The following is a 19,143-nucleotide window of genomic DNA, read 5'->3' as shown; positions in this document are numbered from 1 at the left end:
TCGCCTGTGGCGTCACTGGCGCCAGATGCGAAGTGTGGTCACGAGTGCCGCCATCACACAGTCGCCTGTCGCCTGTGGCGTCACTGGCGCCAGATGCGAAGTGTGGTCACGAGTGCCGCCATCACACAGTCGCCTGTCGCCTGTGGCGTCACTGGCGCCAGATGCGAAGTGTGGTCACGAGTGCCGCCATCACACAGTCGCCTGTCGCCTGTGGCGTCACTGGCGCCAGATGCGAAGTGTGGTCACGAGTGCCGCCATCACACAGTCGCCTGTCGCCTGTGGCGTCACTGGCGCCAGATGCGAAGTGTGGTCACGAGTGCCGCCATCACACAGTCGCCTGTCGCCTGTGGCGTCACTGGCGCCAGATGCGAAGTGTGGTCACGAGTGCCGCCATCACACAGTCGCCTGTCGCCTGTGGCGTCACTGGCGCCAGATGCGAAGTGTGGTCACGAGTGCCGCCATCACACAGTCGCCTGTCGCCTGTGGCGTCACTGGCGCCAGATGCGAAGTGTGGTCACGAGTGCCGCCATCACACAGTCGCCTGTCGCCTGTGGCGTCACTGGCGCCAGATGCGAAGTGTGGTCACGAGTGCCGCCATCACACAGTCGCCTGTCGCCTGTGGCGTCACTGGCGCCAGATGCGAAGTGTGGTCACGAGTGCCGCCATCACACAGTCGCCTGTCGCCTGTGGCGTCACTGGCGCCAGATGCGAAGTGTGGTCACGAGTGCCGCCATCACACAGTCGCCTGTCGCCTGTGGCGTCACTGGCGCCAGATGCGAAGTGTGGTCACGAGTGCCGCCATCACACAGTCGCCTGTCGCCTGTGGCGTCACTGGCGCCAGATGCGAAGTGTGGTCACGAGTGCCGCCATCACACAGTCGCCTGTCGCCTGTGGCGTCACTGGCGCCAGATGCGAAGTGTGGTCACGAGTGCCGCCATCACACAGTCGCCTGTCGCCTGTGGCGTCACTGGCGCCAGATGCGAAGTGTGGTCACGAGTGCCGCCATCACACAGTCGCCTGTCGCCTGTGGCGTCACTGGCGCCAGATGCGAAGTGTGGTCACGAGTGCCGCCATCACACAGTCGCCTGTCGCCTGTGGCGTCACTGGCGCCAGATGCGAAGTGTGGTCACGAGTGCCGCCATCACACAGTCGCCTGTCGCCTGTGGCGTCACTGGCGCCAGATGCGAAGTGTGGTCACGAGTGCCGCCATCACACAGTCGCCTGTCGCCTGTGGCGTCACTGGCGCCAGATGCGAAGTGTGGTCACGAGTGCCGCCATCACACAGTCGCCTGTCGCCTGTGGCGTCACTGGCGCCAGATGCGAAGTGTGGTCACGAGTGCCGCCATCACACAGTCGCCTGTCGCCTGTGGCGTCACTGGCGCCAGATGCGAAGTGTGGTCACGAGTGCCGCCATCACACAGTCGCCTGTCGCCTGTGGCGTCACTGGCGCCAGATGCGAAGTGTGGTCACGAGTGCCGCCATCACACAGTCGCCTGTCGCCTGTGGCGTCACTGGCGCCAGATGCGAAGTGTGGTCACGAGTGCCGCCATCACACAGTCGCCTGTCGCCTGTGGCGTCACTGGCGCCAGATGCGAAGTGTGGTCACGAGTGCCGCCATCACACAGTCGCCTGTCGCCTGTGGCGTCACTGGCGCCAGATGCGAAGTGTGGTCACGAGTGCCGCCATCACACAGTCGCCTGTCGCCTGTGGCGTCACTGGCGCCAGATGCGAAGTGTGGTCACGAGTGCCGCCATCACACAGTCGCCTGTCGCCTGTGGCGTCACTGGCGCCAGATGCGAAGTGTGGTCACGAGTGCCGCCATCACACAGTCGCCTGTCGCCTGTGGCGTCACTGGCGCCAGATGCGAAGTGTGGTCACGAGTGCCGCCATCACACAGTCGCCTGTCGCCTGTGGCGTCACTGGCGCCAGATGCGAAGTGTGGTCACGAGTGCCGCCATCACACAGTCGCCTGTCGCCTGTGGCGTCACTGGCGCCAGATGCGAAGTGTGGTCACGAGTGCCGCCATCACACAGTCGCCTGTCGCCTGTGGCGTCACTGGCGCCAGATGCGAAGTGTGGTCACGAGTGCCGCCATCACACAGTCGCCTGTCGCCTGTGGCGTCACTGGCGCCAGATGCGAAGTGTGGTCACGAGTGCCCGCCATCACACAGTCGCCTGTCGCCTGTGGCGTCACTGGCGCCAGATGCGAAGTGTGGTCACGAGTGCCGCCATCACACAGTCGCCTGTCGCCTGTGGCGTCACTGGCGCCAGATGCGAAGTGTGGTCACGAGGCCCGCCACCACACAGTCGCCTGTCGCCTGTGGCGTCACTGGCGCCAGATGCGAAGTGTGGTCACGAGTGCCGCCATCACACAGTCGCCTGTCGCCTGTGGCGTCACTGGCGCCAGATGCGAAGTGTGGTCACGAGTGCCGCCATCACACAGTCGCCTGTCGCCTGTGGCGTCACTGGCGCCAGATGCGAAGTGTGGTCACGAGTGCCGCCATCACACAGTCGCCTGTCGCCTGTGGCGTCACTGGCGCCAGATGCGAAGTGTGGTCACGAGTGCCGCCATCACACAGTCGCCTGTCGCCTGTGGCGTCACTGGCGCCAGATGCGAAGTGTGGTCACGAGTGCCGCCATCACACAGTCGCCTGTCGCCTGTGGCGTCACTGGCGCCAGATGCGAAGTGTGGTCACGAGTGCCGCCATCACACAGTCGCCTGTCGCCTGTGGCGTCACTGGCGCCAGATGCGAAGTGTGGTCACGAGTGCCGCCATCACACAGTCGCCTGTCGCCTGTGGCGTCACTGGCGCCAGATGCGAAGTGTGGTCACGAGTGCCGCCATCACACAGTCGCCTGTCGCCTGTGGCGTCACTGGCGCCAGATGCGAAGTGTGGTCACGAGTGCCGCCATCACACAGTCGCCTGTCGCCTGTGGCGTCACTGGCGCCAGATGCGAAGTGTGGTCACGAGTGCCGCCATCACACAGTCGCCTGTCGCCTGTGGCGTCACTGGCGCCAGATGCGAAGTGTGGTCACGAGTGCCGCCATCACACAGTCGCCTGTCGCCTGTGGCGTCACTGGCGCCAGATGCGAAGTGTGGTCACGAGTGCCGCCATCACACAGTCGCCTGTCGCCTGTGGCGTCACTGGCGCCAGATGCGAAGTGTGGTCACGAGTGCCGCCATCACACAGTCGCCTGTCGCCTGTGGCGTCACTGGCGCCAGATGCGAAGTGTGGTCACGAGTGCCGCCATCACACAGTCGCCTGTCGCCTGTGGCGTCACTGGCGCCAGATGCGAAGTGTGGTCACGAGTGCCGCCATCACACAGTCGCCTGTCGCCTGTGGCGTCACTGGCGCCAGATGCGAAGTGTGGTCACGAGTGCCGCCATCACACAGTCGCCTGTCGCCTGTGGCGTCACTGGCGCCAGATGCGAAGTGTGGTCACGAGTGCCGCCATCACACAGTCGCCTGTCGCCTGTGGCGTCACTGGCGCCAGATGCGAAGTGTGGTCACGAGTGCCGCCATCACACAGTCGCCTGTCGCCTGTGGCGTCACTGGCGCCAGATGCGAAGTGTGGTCACGAGTGCCGCCATCACACAGTCGCCTGTCGCCTGTGGCGTCACTGGCGCCAGATGCGAAGTGTGGTCACGAGTGCCGCCATCACACAGTCGCCTGTCGCCTGTGGCGTCACTGGCGCCAGATGCGAAGTGTGGTCACGAGTGCCGCCATCACACAGTCGCCTGTCGCCTGTGGCGTCACTGGCGCCAGATGCGAAGTGTGGTCACGAGTGCCGCCATCACACAGTCGCCTGTCGCCTGTGGCGTCACTGGCGCCAGATGCGAAGTGTGGTCACGAGTGCCGCCATCACACAGTCGCCTGTCGCCTGTGGCGTCACTGGCGCCAGATGCGAAGTGTGGTCACGAGTGCCGCCATCACACAGTCGCCTGTCGCCTGTGGCGTCACTGGCGCCAGATGCGAAGTGTGGTCACGAGTGCCGCCATCACACAGTCGCCTGTCGCCTGTGGCGTCACTGGCGCCAGATGCGAAGTGTGGTCACGAGTGCCGCCATCACACAGTCGCCTGTCGCCTGTGGCGTCACTGGCGCCAGATGCGAAGTGTGGTCACGAGTGCCGCCATCACACAGTCGCCTGTCGCCTGTGGCGTCACTGGCGCCAGATGCGAAGTGTGGTCACGAGTGCCGCCATCACACAGTCGCCTGTCGCCTGTGGCGTCACTGGCGCCAGATGCGAAGTGTGGTCACGAGTGCCGCCATCACACAGTGTTGCTTTAACGTAATCCATGGAAACATAAACACATCAATACCGATAAACGCTTGCTAAGGACTGTTCAAGTTTAGCAGCGGGAACTGTTCTGTCTCTCGTGTGTACTGCGGTCGCACTAAGCACGGTAACACGGCGCGTCACACGGCCGCGGCGACACGGCGCGTCACACGGACGCGGTGACACGGCGCGTCACGTGAGGAAGAGCGGCAGCAGCAGCGCGAGGAGCACGCGGCGCAGCGCGCGCACCGCGTGCGCCGCACTGACGCGCGCCACGGCCTGGTCGTGCTGCATGGCCTCCATCTCCCCCTCTGAGGACAGACCAACACGTAAACACCCAAAACTATAACTCGACTCTATAATAATAAATTGGACTTCATTATTACAGGTGGCAACTGCCATGAGCGGTGGTACGTTTATGTTACAAGTGACATGCAACCTGCTGTTCTCGAACACACTAAACACGACACAGCCACACACACACAGCGCCGGTGCTTCACATGACAAAGAAGGACACGCATCACAACCACCGCACCTACGTTTAGCTGCTATCCTTATCCTAAAGCGCTTTGGAAACTTTGGACAAATATTGGAGCTCTCAACTGACTCGCGAACTAGCAGTAGGTAGGTACTTATTTCTGTAATATTATCAAAATGCCAATAACACATACCTACTCAATCATCTATCATAAATTGTTATTATTTTGATATTATTTGTTTATGATCAATAATACGTAGGTACCTACAACATCAATGACATACCTAAAGTAGCGACTACTGAACTTGGATAACAAAAAGCCAAACGAGCGTTGATCCCAAAGTATACCAAACGTGATATCATTATATCAGTCGCCAATTTATTTATATCTATGTATGTAACTATCCTGTATGTATATCATCCCATATACCCCGTATATAAACCTGTACCTGACACAAACGTGTCCTCGGAAACTACACGTTTGGCAAGTCACTCTGAGTTGACGCTGAGCCAGAACCCGATGAGGTCACCCGATTGTATGGGAACAAGTATAATAATTCTTCGACACAATTTTTGACCTTGAAAATTAGAGAGCTTCATCATATTGTTGTTAAGTTATTAAGGTGCAGTAGGTGTGTGTCAGAACCATTGAAAAATATTATACCTGAGCTGTCTATGTTGAAAGGGCAGATAGGTATAGAATCATTCATTTGTGTCTGTGTATCAGTAGTTATTGTAGGTATGCGTAGGTATCGCCGACGCTGCGGTGACCAGGGGATACCAGGGGATACCAGGGGATACCAGGGGATACCAGGGGATACCAGGGGATACCAGGGGATACCAGGGGATACCAGGGGAGGACAACTAACCAGAAGAGTCGGCGTTCTTGGCACACGCTCCGCCAAGTCTTGTGTCTGTCTGTTTGCAAGCTGTCAAGTCAATCCCATCCGTTAAACCGATTTTGATGAAATTTGGTACAGATTTAGCTTACATCCTGGGGGCGGACTTTTAATGCCACAAAATCAAGGAATTCCTACGGGATAGAAAATTTATATCCACGCGAACGAAATCGTGGGAATCATCTAGTAAAGAATATTTTACTTTATCATCATGACTATTACAACTACTTGAATTAGTTGACATACGCACGTTATCTGTAACGAGTGCGGTACGTACCTCTACGTACAACAACGCACACTGATAAGTCGTGCCGATTCGTGCCGCGCCTGCTGCAGCGGAATATTAGTCGAGGTCACAGCGAGTATGTTACAAGGGACTGTTATCAAACAGGTTTACAGTGTCATCAGTTGTCAGCGCTTGTGTGGCTGATAGGCGCCTGTGACTCGCGCTATCTTGTTTGTTTGACTCAAACAATACGCGTGTATACCTTGCCTACTGAACTAGTTCAACTAAGTCGTCGTCGGCGTCGTCGTCGCCGCGCAGGCGCAGCGTGAGGCTGGCGCGCGCCCCCTCGCCGTCGGCCTCGCCCTCGGGCGCAGCGCTGCAGCTGTAGCGGCCCGCGTCCTCGCGCCGCAGCTGCGCCAGCGTGAGGCGCGACACGACGCGCCCCGCCCAGCGCTCCGTGTCCAGCGACACAGACACACCACATACCTGTGATGTCGTCGTCGCCGCGCAGGCGCAGCGTGAGGCTGGCGCGCGCCCCCTCGCCGTCGGCCTCGCCCTCGGGCGCAGCGCTGCAGCTGTAGCGGCCCGCGTCCTCGCGCCGCAGCTGCGCCAGCGTGAGGCGCGACACGACGCGCCCCGCCCAGCGCTCCGTGTCCAGCGACACAGACACACCACATACCTGTGATGTCGTCGTCGCCGCGCAGGCGCAGCGTGAGGCTGGCGCGCGCCCCCTCGCCGTCGGCCTCGCCCTCGGGCGCAGCGCTGCAGCTGTAGCGGCCCGCGTCCTCGCGCCGCAGCTGCGCCAGCGTGAGGCGCGACACGACGCGCCCCGCCCAGCGCTCCGTGTCCAGCGACACAGACACACCACATACCTGTGATGTCGTCGTCGCCGCGCAGGCGCAGCGTGAGGCTGGCGCGCGCCCCCTCGCCGTCGGCCTCGCCCTCGGGCGCAGCGCTGCAGCTGTAGCGGCCCGCGTCCTCGCGCCGCAGCTGCGCCAGCGTGAGGCGCGACACGACGCGCCCCGCCCAGCGCTCCGTGTCCAGCGACACAGACACACCACATACCTGTGATGTCGTCGTCGCCGCGCAGGCGCAGCGTGAGGCTGGCGCGCGCCCCCTCGCCGTCGGCCTCGCCCTCGGGCGCAGCGCTGCAGCTGTAGCGGCCCGCGTCCTCGCGCCGCAGCTGCGCCAGCGTGAGGCGCGACACGACGCGCCCCGCCCAGCGCTCCGTGTCCAGCGACACAGACACACCACATACCTGTGATGTCGTCGGCGCCGCGCAGGCGCAGCGTGAGGCTGGCGCGCGCCCCCTCGCCGTCGGCCTCGCCCTCGGGCGCAGCGCTGCAGCTGTAGCGGCCCGCGTCCTCGCGCCGCAGCTGCGCCAGCGTGAGGCGCGACACGACGCGCCCCGCCCAGCGCTCCGTGTCCAGCGACACGCCGCCACGCGCGCTCTGCGGGAATATAGACATAGCTCATAATTGAGGAGATTCCTGCGGTATTAGAGCGGTGCGGGAGGGTATGTCCGGTATGTTGGACTGCTCGGCTTGTGCGCACTATAACTAACTACTCCAACATCATGGACCTCTCTACAAATCATCCAGTACTTGCAGCTCAGTATCAAAAGTATAAGGAATGGCGCAGCAACTACTCATCGACGCACCTGCGGGTCGAGCGTGTCCCCGTCGTGCGTCCAGCGCACGCGCAGCGCGGGCAGCGCGCCCAGCAGCTCGGGCGGCAGCGCGGGCGCGCCGGGCACCACACTGTAGCGCGCCTCGCACGTGAGCTGCGCCACGCCACCCGCCACGCCGCGCGCCGCTCCCAGCGCGCGCACCGACACCACCGGCACAGACGACTCTGAAAAATGACTCCGAAATCTTAGAAGTGCGTGCCCTGAATCCAACCACAGACCCCACGCGTGGGAGCGCTGACGGCCTAGCCGTTGCAGTTCCTCTGTGTCATAAAATACACAGTCACCAAACAAGTAGTTCAATCTAAACACAACAGTACCTATGCACAATAGGCTTTCATTTTTTTTAAATCTAAATACACAAACCTAACTGAGATCTATTTGTGTACAATGTGCGCCTCGTGTTCAGATCGCGCACTGCACGAGCGTGTGTAGTAGTGTGTACCCACCGATGACGGTGAGGTTGAACAGCAGGCTCATCTTGGGCTCCGTGTTGACCTGGCACTCGTAGCGGCCCGCGTCGCTCGCGCGCAGCCGCGCGATGCGCAGCGTGTGCACCGCGCCCTCCGCGCCCTGGCCGCCGTCGCGCGACGTAACGCGCGGCGCGTCGGCGGGCGCGCCAGCCGGCGCCTCGTCGCACGCCACGCGCGCGTCCGCCGTGAACACGACGCCCGCGTGCGTCAGGATCTGCAGGTCGCTAGAGCGCACCCACGACACCTGCCAGGGACATGGGCATACTAGAATGTATCGAAAGAGCCGTGCAGCTCCGCGAGGCGCAAGTTGCGCGGACACGAGCACCCGTGCAGCTCCGCGAGGCGCAAGTTGCGCGGACACGAGCACCCGTGCAGCTCCGCGAGACGCAAGTTGCGCGGACACGAGCACCCGTGCAGCTCCGCGAGGCGCAAGTTGCGCGGACACGAGCACCCGTGCAGCTCCGCGAGGCGCAAGTTGCGCGGACACGAGCACCCGTGCAGCTCCGCGAGACGCAAGCTGCGCGGACACGAGCACCCGTGCAGCTCCGCGAGACACAAGTTGCGCGGACACGAGCACCCGTGCAGCTCCGCGAGGCGCAAGTTGCGCGGACACGAGCACCCGTGCAGCTCCGCGAGGCGCAAGTTGCGCGGACACGAGCACCCGTGCAGCTCCGCGAGGCGCAAGTTGCGCGGACACGAGCACCCGTGCAGCTCCGCGAGGCGCAAGTTGCGCGGACACGAGCACCCGTGCAGCTCCGCGAGGCGCAAGTTGCGCGGACACGAGCACCCGTGCAGCTCCGCGAGGCGCAAGTTGCGCGGACACGAGCACCCGTGCAGCTCCGCGAGGCGCAAGTTGCGCGGACACGAGCACCCGTGCAGCTCTTTTCAATTTCTAAGCATTCAATTAAGTGAAAAAGTATTAAATGATAAAAAAAAACTCAATCGCACGTCACTGAATCTCTACGCAGCGTTGTAACGAGTTGTGAGACAGTATAACTTAGTAATGTTTAGGCTCGCAGAAGGTGGATGGAAGAAAACTAGTCGGCGATAATATCCTTATAATAATTATATTCAAAGTTACATTTAAATGAAAAGACTAAAAACTAGTGCTTATCTCTACGGATGAGAATATTCTAACTTAATATTACGATTCCCACATCGCGCGGGTTCTGGTATTACGCCGCGTCAGCTATACGGGTCGTATTCGTACGTGGGAATGGGAATGCATGTTGCGCTGGCTCACTATGTATCAGCCGCTGGCTTCGCCTGCGTAACACCTCCCCCATCAGATCGGCGCATATGGAACACCTTGGCTGTGAATTGCGCCGAAAGGTCATCGGATGAAGAACTCAGAATTTTGGTTATGTTTCTTAACTGCAAGGTCTTCGTGCGATGTATTTTCTGATAAACTGTAATGATCATATTCAGTCTGCAGGTTCCAATTAATATGGCGAATGGTAATGATTGTGTGATAAATAACTCCATGGTCCGTACTTGGAGGTAGAGTGATAGGCGTTTGAGATGAAACCTTTGCACTTGCATCATGTAGGTGATCCAGTTTTGTGGACTTCAATTATTCATAATGGATGGTCTTGAGTCAAAGGATTCTTCTTTAGGTAAAACTATAACTTGGATGGCTATGTCTTCTTCTATTCTGGGTAAGTGTAAATCTATAAGCTTCGTATATCGGCATATTATAATATAGATAACCTTTGCTGGTCTTCGAGCATTCAGCCTCTATGTACCTGTATTCGTTCAAGCAAGGAATGGATAATAAGTGACAAGGATATCATGATGCGTATGTGGTAATGGGAAATTAATACATAATATACTTAGGTTAAACTAACAGGAAATTTTTAAACTATGAAAAACAAAATGATATCATTTCTTACATAATACTAACCTAACACTATAATATCCTAACACTATAATATCCTAACTCTATCATGTTGGATCATTACCACTGGCTGCAGAAGTAGATTGATTATAAGGAGGATCCTGCAACAATTGGGCAGTGTTAGGAACTCTCTTTAGTCTTGACTTCGCGATTGGGCCTCGTTTTCTTCTAGTGTAGATGTGGATTGGGAGATTTGCCACAACTACATCCCGAGTATAGCGGGGAGCTGCCTTTTGACGAGAGGCAACAGGGTTTCTAACAAAAACTTGTTGTTCTGGGGAATAATTTGCTTCGGGCTCTCTAGTTCTATTACGACTATTAGTTAAATCTCTGCGTAGACTACTACAGGATTCGTGGATAAGGTTATATGTAATTTTCATTCTATTTTTATGATCCTGTATGTACTGCTGTAAGACATGTGTCGTGAGGTCTATGTCGAGTGGGTCGCGTGGGTCAAAATGTCCAGTTACTATTTCGATTGGTCTGCATTTTGTGAAACTATGAATACTGCTATTGTAGGCTAGAAGAGCATAAGGTATCAGGTTCCTTACTGATTCATCCTTTTGACTGATTCTAAAGATACGAAGGTGTTCTAAGAGTGTTAAGTGAAATCTTTCAACGATACCATTTTCGTTAGGAGTATGTGGTGCGACCTTATGATGCTGGATTTTATGAAGTTTGAAGAACTCAGATATAAGTTGATTGTTAAATTCCGGACCGTTGTCAGTAACTACAGTTAAAGGATTTCCATGATGCGTACTAAATTTAAGTAATGCTTGAACTACACTGACTGCCGTGCTGTCTCCTAAGAAATATGCTTGAGCATATTTGGAGAAAGAGTCGACTATTGACAGAAACTTACAGCTTTCTACACTTAAGAGGTCTAAGTGCACAAGCTCAAAAGGTTTACTGGGTGGTGGAACTACTTGAAATTGCTGTCGGATTGGATTACGGTCATACTTAGCCTGTCCGCATACTGCACAGTCGTTAATAAATTTTGAAATATGCTCTCGCATTTTAGGCCAGTAAAATTTTCGAGATAAAGCAAGAAAGCATTCATTGATACCGCGGTGGTTTGTCTTACCAACATGGTACTTATCTATAATTTGTTGCTGCCTTAAATATTCTCGAACATTTTCTACTTCTGTTTTAGCTAAATTGAGTATCATTGACGAATTTTTAAAGGTTTTCTGTATTATTGGAATTATCTTATACATAGCCAATGGTGGATTGATTAATAAACCAGTTTTAATTTTAGGTTGAACAAATTCTTTAATAGCATTGATGACATCTTCTTCTAAATTAGACTCAGATAATTGAACAGTCGTACGCTTATGGTTTTCATAGGGGTTTGTAGTGACTGGTTTGGTTTTAATATCACCTACAACGTTAAAAACGATTTGCCTAGTAAATTTATTCAACGGATGTTCTGTAATCGGGATTTCCAAGATGGGGCTTTCGTCATCAGTATGGACAGTTGCTGTTCTAGAACCATCTTCAGCCTCCGGAGCTGAGAGAGTTCCAGAGTCATCTAAAGAGGGAGCTCCGTCCGATAGATTCACAGCAACCGAACTTAGCTCTTCCACATGAACTTCAATGCGCGATAACGCGTCCGCGTTGGTATTAGACTTTCCTTGCTTATACAACACCGTAAAATCGAACTCGCTGAGTTTTAAACGCCATCTTGTAATTCTCGAATTAGGTTCCTTAAGACTCATTACCCACTGCAGGGGCTTATGATCTGTAATAATTTTAAATTTACGTCCAAAAAGGTAAGGCCTGAAATACTTGGTGGCCCAGACGATTGCTAAGAGTTCTTTTTCTATCGTACTATAGTTCAATTCGCTAGAATTAAGAGTTCTAGATGCATATGCGATCGGTTTATCAGACCCTACTGGGCCCTGTGATAAAACGGCACCTACTGCGACATTAGAAGCATCAGTTGTTAGCAAAAATTCTTTAGTAAAATCCGGATACTGTAAAATGGGATCATTGGTAAGCAGTTGCTTACAGTGCTCGAAACACCTTATGTATTCGTCATCGAGTATTATTTTAGAATTTTTCTTCAGGCATTGAGTAAGGGGCTTTGTTAGACGTGCAAAATCAGGGATGAATTTTCTGTAATATCCTAGCAATCCGAGAAAACGTTTGATCTGTGTCGTAGTCTTTGGTAATGGATATTTACTTATGGCTGCTATTTTATTGGGGTTTGGTTTTACACCATCTTTAGAAATTATGTGACCTAAAAATTCGGTTTCTAACTTCAAGAATTCAGACTTATCCATCTGTATCTTGAAGTTTGACTCACGCAATCTCTGAAATATCTTTTCCAAATTAACTATGTGCTCTTGAAGACTTGTGCTAAAGCAAATTATGTCATCAAGATATACTAGACAAACTTTGTTCTGTAGATCTTTGAGAACATTATCCATGACTCGCTGAAAAGTCGATGGAGCATTTTTCAACCCCATGGGCATCCTTAAAAACTCATAGTGCCCATTCTCTACATTAAATGCAGTCTTGTGAATATCAGCGGGGTCCATTTCAACCTGGTAAAAGCCACTAGCTAAATCTAAGGTAGTGAAGTAATGACACTTCCCTAATTTGTCTAGCACATCGGTGATGTTGGGAATAGGGTACTTATCATCAATCGTTTTCTCGTTTACTTTTCTGAAGTCCACGACAAGACGCCATTTACGACGACCAGATGCATCTGCCTTTTTGGGAACCACCCAAATAGGAGAGCTCCAGGCGGAGTCAGAAGGTCTTATAATATTTTGTTCAAGCATTTTACTGATTTGATCTCTGATTTCTTGTCGGTGGACATAAGGATATCTGTAACTTTTTGTATGTACAGGAATTTCATCGCTGGTCTTAATTTTATGTTTAATCTTATTATTGAACGTTAAAGGTTCACCTTCAAGATAGAACACGTCGGCATACTTTGCACACAGTGCTTTCAAATTAGCTGCTTCTTCTGGATTTAAATGTTCAGTGCGAAGACGAGAAAAAGCTTCTTTAGCACGATTCGAAGAAACATTGGTTTGCTCACATTCAAAATTATAAAGTTCTGCTGATATGGGTTTGTCTATGGAAAAAACTATATCATTCGGGGAATCATTAGTAATTTCAACATATCCTTTCTTATTTTTAACGCGTGTTATACAATCGGAAATAATACAGCTGCATATAGTTTGAGATGGAATCAAGACATCACCGTCCTGCGAATTAATAGGCAATGCAAATAGCTTTGAAGAATGAGCAGGAATAATTTCTTCGAACAAATTAACGTTACGCGAATCATACATTTTTATTGGAATCTCAGCGTTACGCGTTACTAATTTTCTGTCTTTAAGATTAATAGTGGACTCCAATTTTTCAAGTAAATCTAGGCCTAAAAGACCGTCAAAGTATTCGTGAAAATTATATACGTAAAAAGTAATATCACCATCTTCGTTAAATTCGGAAAACCAAGGTAATGTAATGGAATAGTCATTTTTAGTTGTTGCGTGCACGTTGGTTACTTCAAAGGGTTCATAGTTAAGTGGCATATTACTAAAATACATTTGTACTGCTTTAGGACTGATAAAAGATTGATTTGCCCCGGTATCGATAAGAAATCTGAGAGGTGGATTACTAATCTGTACATAACCAAGTTGCCGCTGGACATAAAAATTTACATCTATCCTGGTTTTTCGGATTCGCTGACTATCTGAAAATTTTCTTTCTTAGAACTGACTTCCTGTTTCTGATCAACTTCTTCTGTTATTGGACATGGTTCAACGTTCGAGGAGCTTTCCTCATAGTAATTATAGCATTCATCCGTAAATTGTTCGTAATTGTCATAGTCATAATCGTAGTCATAGTCATAATCATAATCATAGTCATAGTTAAGTTCATTAAAATTGACGTCGCGTGATTTCATATAGTTAGTTGGTGGTGGATTACCAAATTTACGCCAATCATGTCCCGATGGTAGTAAATGTCTAGGGGTGAAATGACTCACACCGCTCATGGGACGTGGGAAATTAGAATTGTTAGGCGATTGGTGTCGATTTGGTAATTTGAAAACGTTGCTCTTCGGGTTATAATTCGGTGGAGGAGCGCGAAACATTAATTGGGTACGACTAGGACCACGCGGATGCATTTGAGGGTTAGGTTTCCAACCAGGTCTAAAATGCATAGGTTGCTGACTCTGAGGAGGTCTAAAATGTATGGGCTGCTGCCAAGATGGCCCAGGCATAGCGAAACCTTGTGACCTTGAAGGACCTGTGTAATTTGACACGGAAAATTTATGTCCAAAATTTTTCTGAGAAAACCCGCCTTCATTTCGCTGTTGTATATATAGCGTGTTAAGTTCCTCTTGTACAAATTCGAGGGCTTTTTCCATTGACACTGGCCGCATGCACCGTATCCTTGAGCCTAGCGGGTCTTTTAGACCACGTAAATAACACTGCAGGGTTAACTTTTGGTAAAGTTGCCGTTTAGCCTCTATTGTGGTAGGTACGGATTCATGTAGGGAAATGTAGGTCATAATTGTGCTAAACAGGTTTTGACACTTTTCGTAAAATTCTTGCGGGGTGCTAGAGCCTTGTGTCTGTAGAGACAAATCATTGTATAAAGCGGTCTCATCGCGATGGTCTGCGAAATTATTAATAAGGGCATTTCGTATGCCATTCCAACTATCTGGGATACCGTTTGCATTAATTAACCTAGCCGCGGAACCTGTCACTTTATTTAATATTCCACTAATTAATGCCGAATTTTGTAACTCATGTCCCGGACTAATGTCAAAATGGGCAATCACTAATTGGTCACACAAATTTATAAACCGTGTTAACACATGAGGATTTCCGTCAAATTCGGGTAAAAATCTAATAGATTTATAGATAGTATCTAAATCGTTTGATGCCATGTCTTCTAAGTTCCTAGATTCGTCTACGGCTCTTGACCTATTAACCGAACCTACGAAACTACGTCCTGACCTTGGATGAAAAATCTTGACGAATAAAAATTAAACTAACACACACAAAAAGACACTCAAAAAAAAACTTTTATATAAAAATGCACTCAATAAAAAATTAATTCCCTAAAGTTCACGTAAAATTATATTAAATAGGTCTATAGATTTTGTATAAACCTAGATTATAAAATTTTAGGAATAAGGACGATATATAAATGAGGATTCAATAAACGTACGATTTAAAAAAATCAATTAAAAAAAAATTAAACACAATACCTCTTTTTCTTGTTAGTCGGAAAAGGATAGGTAAAAGGAACTTGAACGATTCAAGTACTTACCGCATCGCCGATCTATTTCTTTCCACGAATCGAAGTTTAGATTCTCCACTACACTGCGGCCTCCGAATGGTAGGTTCTCAGGATAAGTTGTTCTCCGTCACAGTTGTCCGATACAGCTACAGGTACAGCTTATCCTACCCCGTCACTGCGCCAGTAATGTTTAGGCTCGCAGGAGGTGGATGGAAGAAAACTAGTCGGCGATAATATCCTTATAATAATTATATTCAAAGTTACATTTAAATGAAAAGACTAAAAACTAGTGCTTATCTCTACGGATGAGAATATTCTAACTTAATATTACGATTCCCACATCGCGCGGGTTCTGGTATTACGCCGCGTCAGCTATACGGGTCGTATTCGTACGTGGGAATGGGAATGCATGTTGCGCTGGCTCACTATGTATCAGCCGCTGGCTTCGCCTGCGTAACAACTTCATAAACATTAAAAGCGTTGAGAAACTCATTTGTTAGTATTCAAAGTATTTGCATGAGAAATGCTAAAATATTACATCGGCGCCTGTTCCGTGCACCGGAACTTCCCAACGAAGCGCGGAATAAAAGTGACAGAAATAAGTATAGCTCGTATTTAGCGATCAAAATATCCGCGCTACGAGTGAACGGGAAGCGGCCTCGGCTCGCGCGCATGCCGCCCCGTGACGTCACGGGAAGCGGCCTCGGCTCGCGCGCGTGCCGCCCCGTGACGTCACGCGGGGACCACACCACGTACGCATTTAGCGTTCCCGGGAGCTGCCCGGAAAGGCAGCCTTCATTAGTTTCGCATTCTGAAGCAACAAGTTGTAAGTTGTGACCTCCGTGATAATGGTTCCGGCTATCGGCGACACTTCAGTCGCTGGAGACGGCAGCCTGTAACTTACATAATAAACCCATCGACTGACCGAGTCGAGAGATAAATATGTAAGTATGTACCGAGATCTGGCGTGTGTCGCGGAAATGTTCGCGAGTCCTCGCGACGACGTCACGCGCTATAAGCGGCGACTGCGGAAGCCGGTCATCGACTCCGCGCCCGATATAGCGCCACGCGCCGCAGCGCCCGGAAGCGGCCAGGCTGCCCACCAGCCCCGCAAGCTGCAGCTTACACGCCAGGCTGCCCACCAGCCCCGCAAGCTGCAGCTTACACGCCAGGCTGCCCACCAGCCCCGCAAGCTGCAGCTTACACGCCAGGCTGCCCACCAGCCCCGCAAGCTGCAGCTTACACGCCAGGCTGCCCACCAGCCCCGCAAGCTGCAGCTCACACGCCAGGCTGCCCACCAGCCCCGCAAGCTGCAGCTCACACGCCAGGCTGCCCACCAGCCCCGCAAGCTGCAGCTCACACGCCAGGCTGCCCACCAGCCCCGCAAGCTGCAGCTCACACGCCAGGCTGCCCACCAGCCCCGCAAGCTGCAGCTCACACGCCAGGCTGCCCACCAGCCCCGCAAGCTGCAGCTCACACGCCAGGCTGCCCACCAGCCCCGCAAGCTGCAGCTCACACGCTCGGCTTAGACCAAGGATTGGTCTCCGCTGCGCTGCGGACACCAATCCTTCATCTAAAGAGCTTTCGAGACGGTCAAGCGGCTTGACGTCAAGCACGTAGATTTTTGCTCGAGTCGAGCATTTTGACCATTTATAAAGTTTGCTTGATGCTTGAGTTAAGTATTTACATGCTTGACGCGTGTTTGATGCGATTTGGTATTTTCCTTGACGCGATGTTCGGACAGTGTCACAGCCTCTTGACGGGCGCATCGAGCTCGCATGAGCAAAACAAATCTACGCGCTTGACGTCAAGCCGCTTGACCGTCTCGGAAGCTCAGACGCTCAGTTCGGTATCAGTTCGATCCATGATTGTTTGCAGAACATCTCAGTGACGTGTATCAGATTTTCTTAATGAGATTTCACAAAAGAGCCACCATTCAAGTTAACGTTTTTGTTCAGTTTTTCTCACTTCGAATCATTTAGTACAAACTGCAAAGGGACGGAAACCACTAATGAGTTGGCCTCTCCATAGAATTTTGGAAGGTTAACTAAGTACCCTTCGATTTTTAAGCCCAAGGCTCAGATTGATGCCAGATCGAAGGTCACCTAATGCTGAACCGATATCTAGCTGATTGTCAGTCAGCCAGCAGTCTCACATAGTGATCGAGCACGACTGACGCTAAACTGAGCGTGTAGGCTCGGCCTAACGGGCGCGGGCCCGCGTGTTTGTTGTTGCCGCCTAATGCTCGTGTAATTGGTAATTCACGTCACGCCATTACCCTACATATAAATCATTCCTGTTCAAAATGGCTCGCAACACCAAAAATGTGGTAAAAACGACTAAATCGAGCGATTGTCGTTGACTTTTCTGTTTATTTATTTTTGTCGTTTCCCTGAATCAGTATGCAAATTGAATGCAAAAAATGCCCACCACATCAGTTACCTACACAACTCCTCAATGTGTTCGGTAGTATTATGTATTATGTAGAACGATTCATCTTTTGACGAGTTCGGGTGAATTTAGGTTTTTTAAGACATGTTGAGATTTCTCGGGATACTTTCTTAGGGAAGTCTACGTTATAAAGAAGATCTCCAAGCAAAATCTTAAGTTTCTTCATCCAGAGGTTCGAGCTGGACGTTTATCTGTCAGTCAGTCAGGTTTTCTTTATCAGGTTTTGACGAACATAGGTGGCTAAATCAGAATCAGCGTTTTGAAACATCACCGCGGAGAGTGGAGGTGGAAGTGAGTCGGCAACTCACGGACGCACATCCGACACGCGCGAACGTAGGTAGCTAAATCAGAATCAGCGTTTTGAAACATCACCGCGGAGAGTGGAGGTGGAAGTGAGTCGGCAACTCACGGACGCACATCCGACACGCGCGAACGTAGGTAGCTAAATCAGAATCAGCGTTTTGAAACATCACCGCGGAGAGTGGAGGTGGAAGTGAGTCGGCAACTCACGGACGCACATCCGACACGCGCGAACGTAGGTAGCTAAATCAGAATCAGCGTTTTGAAACATCACCGCGGAGAGTGGAGGTGGAAGTGAGTCGGCAACTCACGGACGCACATCCGACACGCGCGAACGTAGGTAGCTAAATCAGAATCAGCGTTTTGAAACATCACCGCGGAGAGTGGAGGTGGAAGTGAGTCGGCAACTCACGGACGCACATCCGACACGCGCGAACGTAGGTAGCTAAATCAGAATCAGCGTTTTGAAACATCACCGCGGAGAGTGGAGGTGGAAGTGAGTCGGCAACTCACGGACGCACATCCGACACGCGCGAACGTAGGTAGCTAAATCAGAATCAGCGTTTTGAAACATCACCGCGGAGAGTGGAGGTGGAAGTGAGTCGGCAACTCACGGACGCACATCCGACACGCGCGAACGTAGGTAGCTAAATCAGAATCAGCGTTTTGAAACATCACCGCGGAGAGTGGAGGTGGAAGTGAGTCGGCAACTCACGGACGCACATCCGACACGCGCGAACGTAGGTAGCTAAATCAGAATCAGCGTTTTGAAACATCACCGCGGAGAGTGGAGGTGGAAGTGAGTCGGCAACTCACGGACGCACATCCGACACGCGCGAACGCAGGTAGCTAAATCAGAATCAGCGTTTTGAAACATCACCGCGGAGAGTGGAGGTGGAAGTGAGTCGGCAACTCACGGACGCACATCCGACACGCGTGGTCGCGCGCGTGACATTGGCATTGATTATTTTTAGAGTTCATCTCCGCGCGCAGCAGAGGACGCTGCGGTTCTCGGAAACCGCATGTTCCGTACCTACTATACCTAGATACTACACGCGTCCTAGAGCACTGACACCTCTGCGGTGTATTTATACTCGCCCTGCTGCCAACTGCCAGCTCTGGTATGTGACAGCCGAAATCGTACGAGTAAATATTCATTAGTGATCTCGATTTAATAGCTCTA

General features: G+C 51.9%; 2 protein-coding genes across 6 annotated transcripts in view; both read right to left on the bottom strand.

Annotated features, from left to right (window-relative positions):
- Positions 1-4,154: 4,154 nt before the first annotated feature.
- Positions 4,155-19,143, bottom strand: part of LOC138403479 (uncharacterized) — a 52,086-nt gene continuing 37,097 nt past the window's right edge. For 4 of the 5 annotated variants that reach the window (XM_069504093.1, XM_069504094.1, XM_069504092.1 and 1 more), the window contains 4 exons: positions 8,018-8,285; positions 7,542-7,735; positions 6,167-7,332; positions 4,543-4,581 (listed from right to left, as the gene is read on the bottom strand). In XM_069504093.1, the coding sequence (XP_069360194.1) occupies position 4,581; positions 6,167-7,332; positions 7,542-7,735; positions 8,018-8,285 (1,629 nt within the window). In that variant the 3' untranslated portion in view covers positions 4,543-4,580. Of the gene's footprint in view, positions 4,590-6,166; positions 7,333-7,541; positions 7,736-8,017; positions 8,286-19,143 lie in introns of all 5 variants that reach the window. The other variant, XM_069504095.1, reaches the window with a different exon arrangement.
- On the bottom strand, positions 9,003-19,106 carry LOC138403480 (uncharacterized). The gene is made up of 2 exons (XM_069504097.1): positions 15,671-19,106; positions 9,003-9,037 (listed from the first exon to the last, which is right to left on the bottom strand). Exon 1 carries the CDS (start codon positions 16,976-16,978, stop codon positions 16,082-16,084), a length of 897 nt encoding a protein of 298 aa, XP_069360198.1. The 5' UTR covers positions 16,979-19,106; the 3' UTR covers positions 9,003-9,037; positions 15,671-16,081.

Source organism: Maniola hyperantus, chromosome 17 (assembly GCF_902806685.2).
Source record: "Maniola hyperantus chromosome 17, iAphHyp1.2, whole genome shotgun sequence".
In the NCBI taxonomy this organism is placed as follows: Eukaryota; Metazoa; Arthropoda; class Insecta; order Lepidoptera; family Nymphalidae; genus Maniola; species Maniola hyperantus.
The sequence above is the reverse complement of the archived record's forward strand: the minus strand, read 5'-3'. Positions and strand labels throughout refer to the sequence as shown.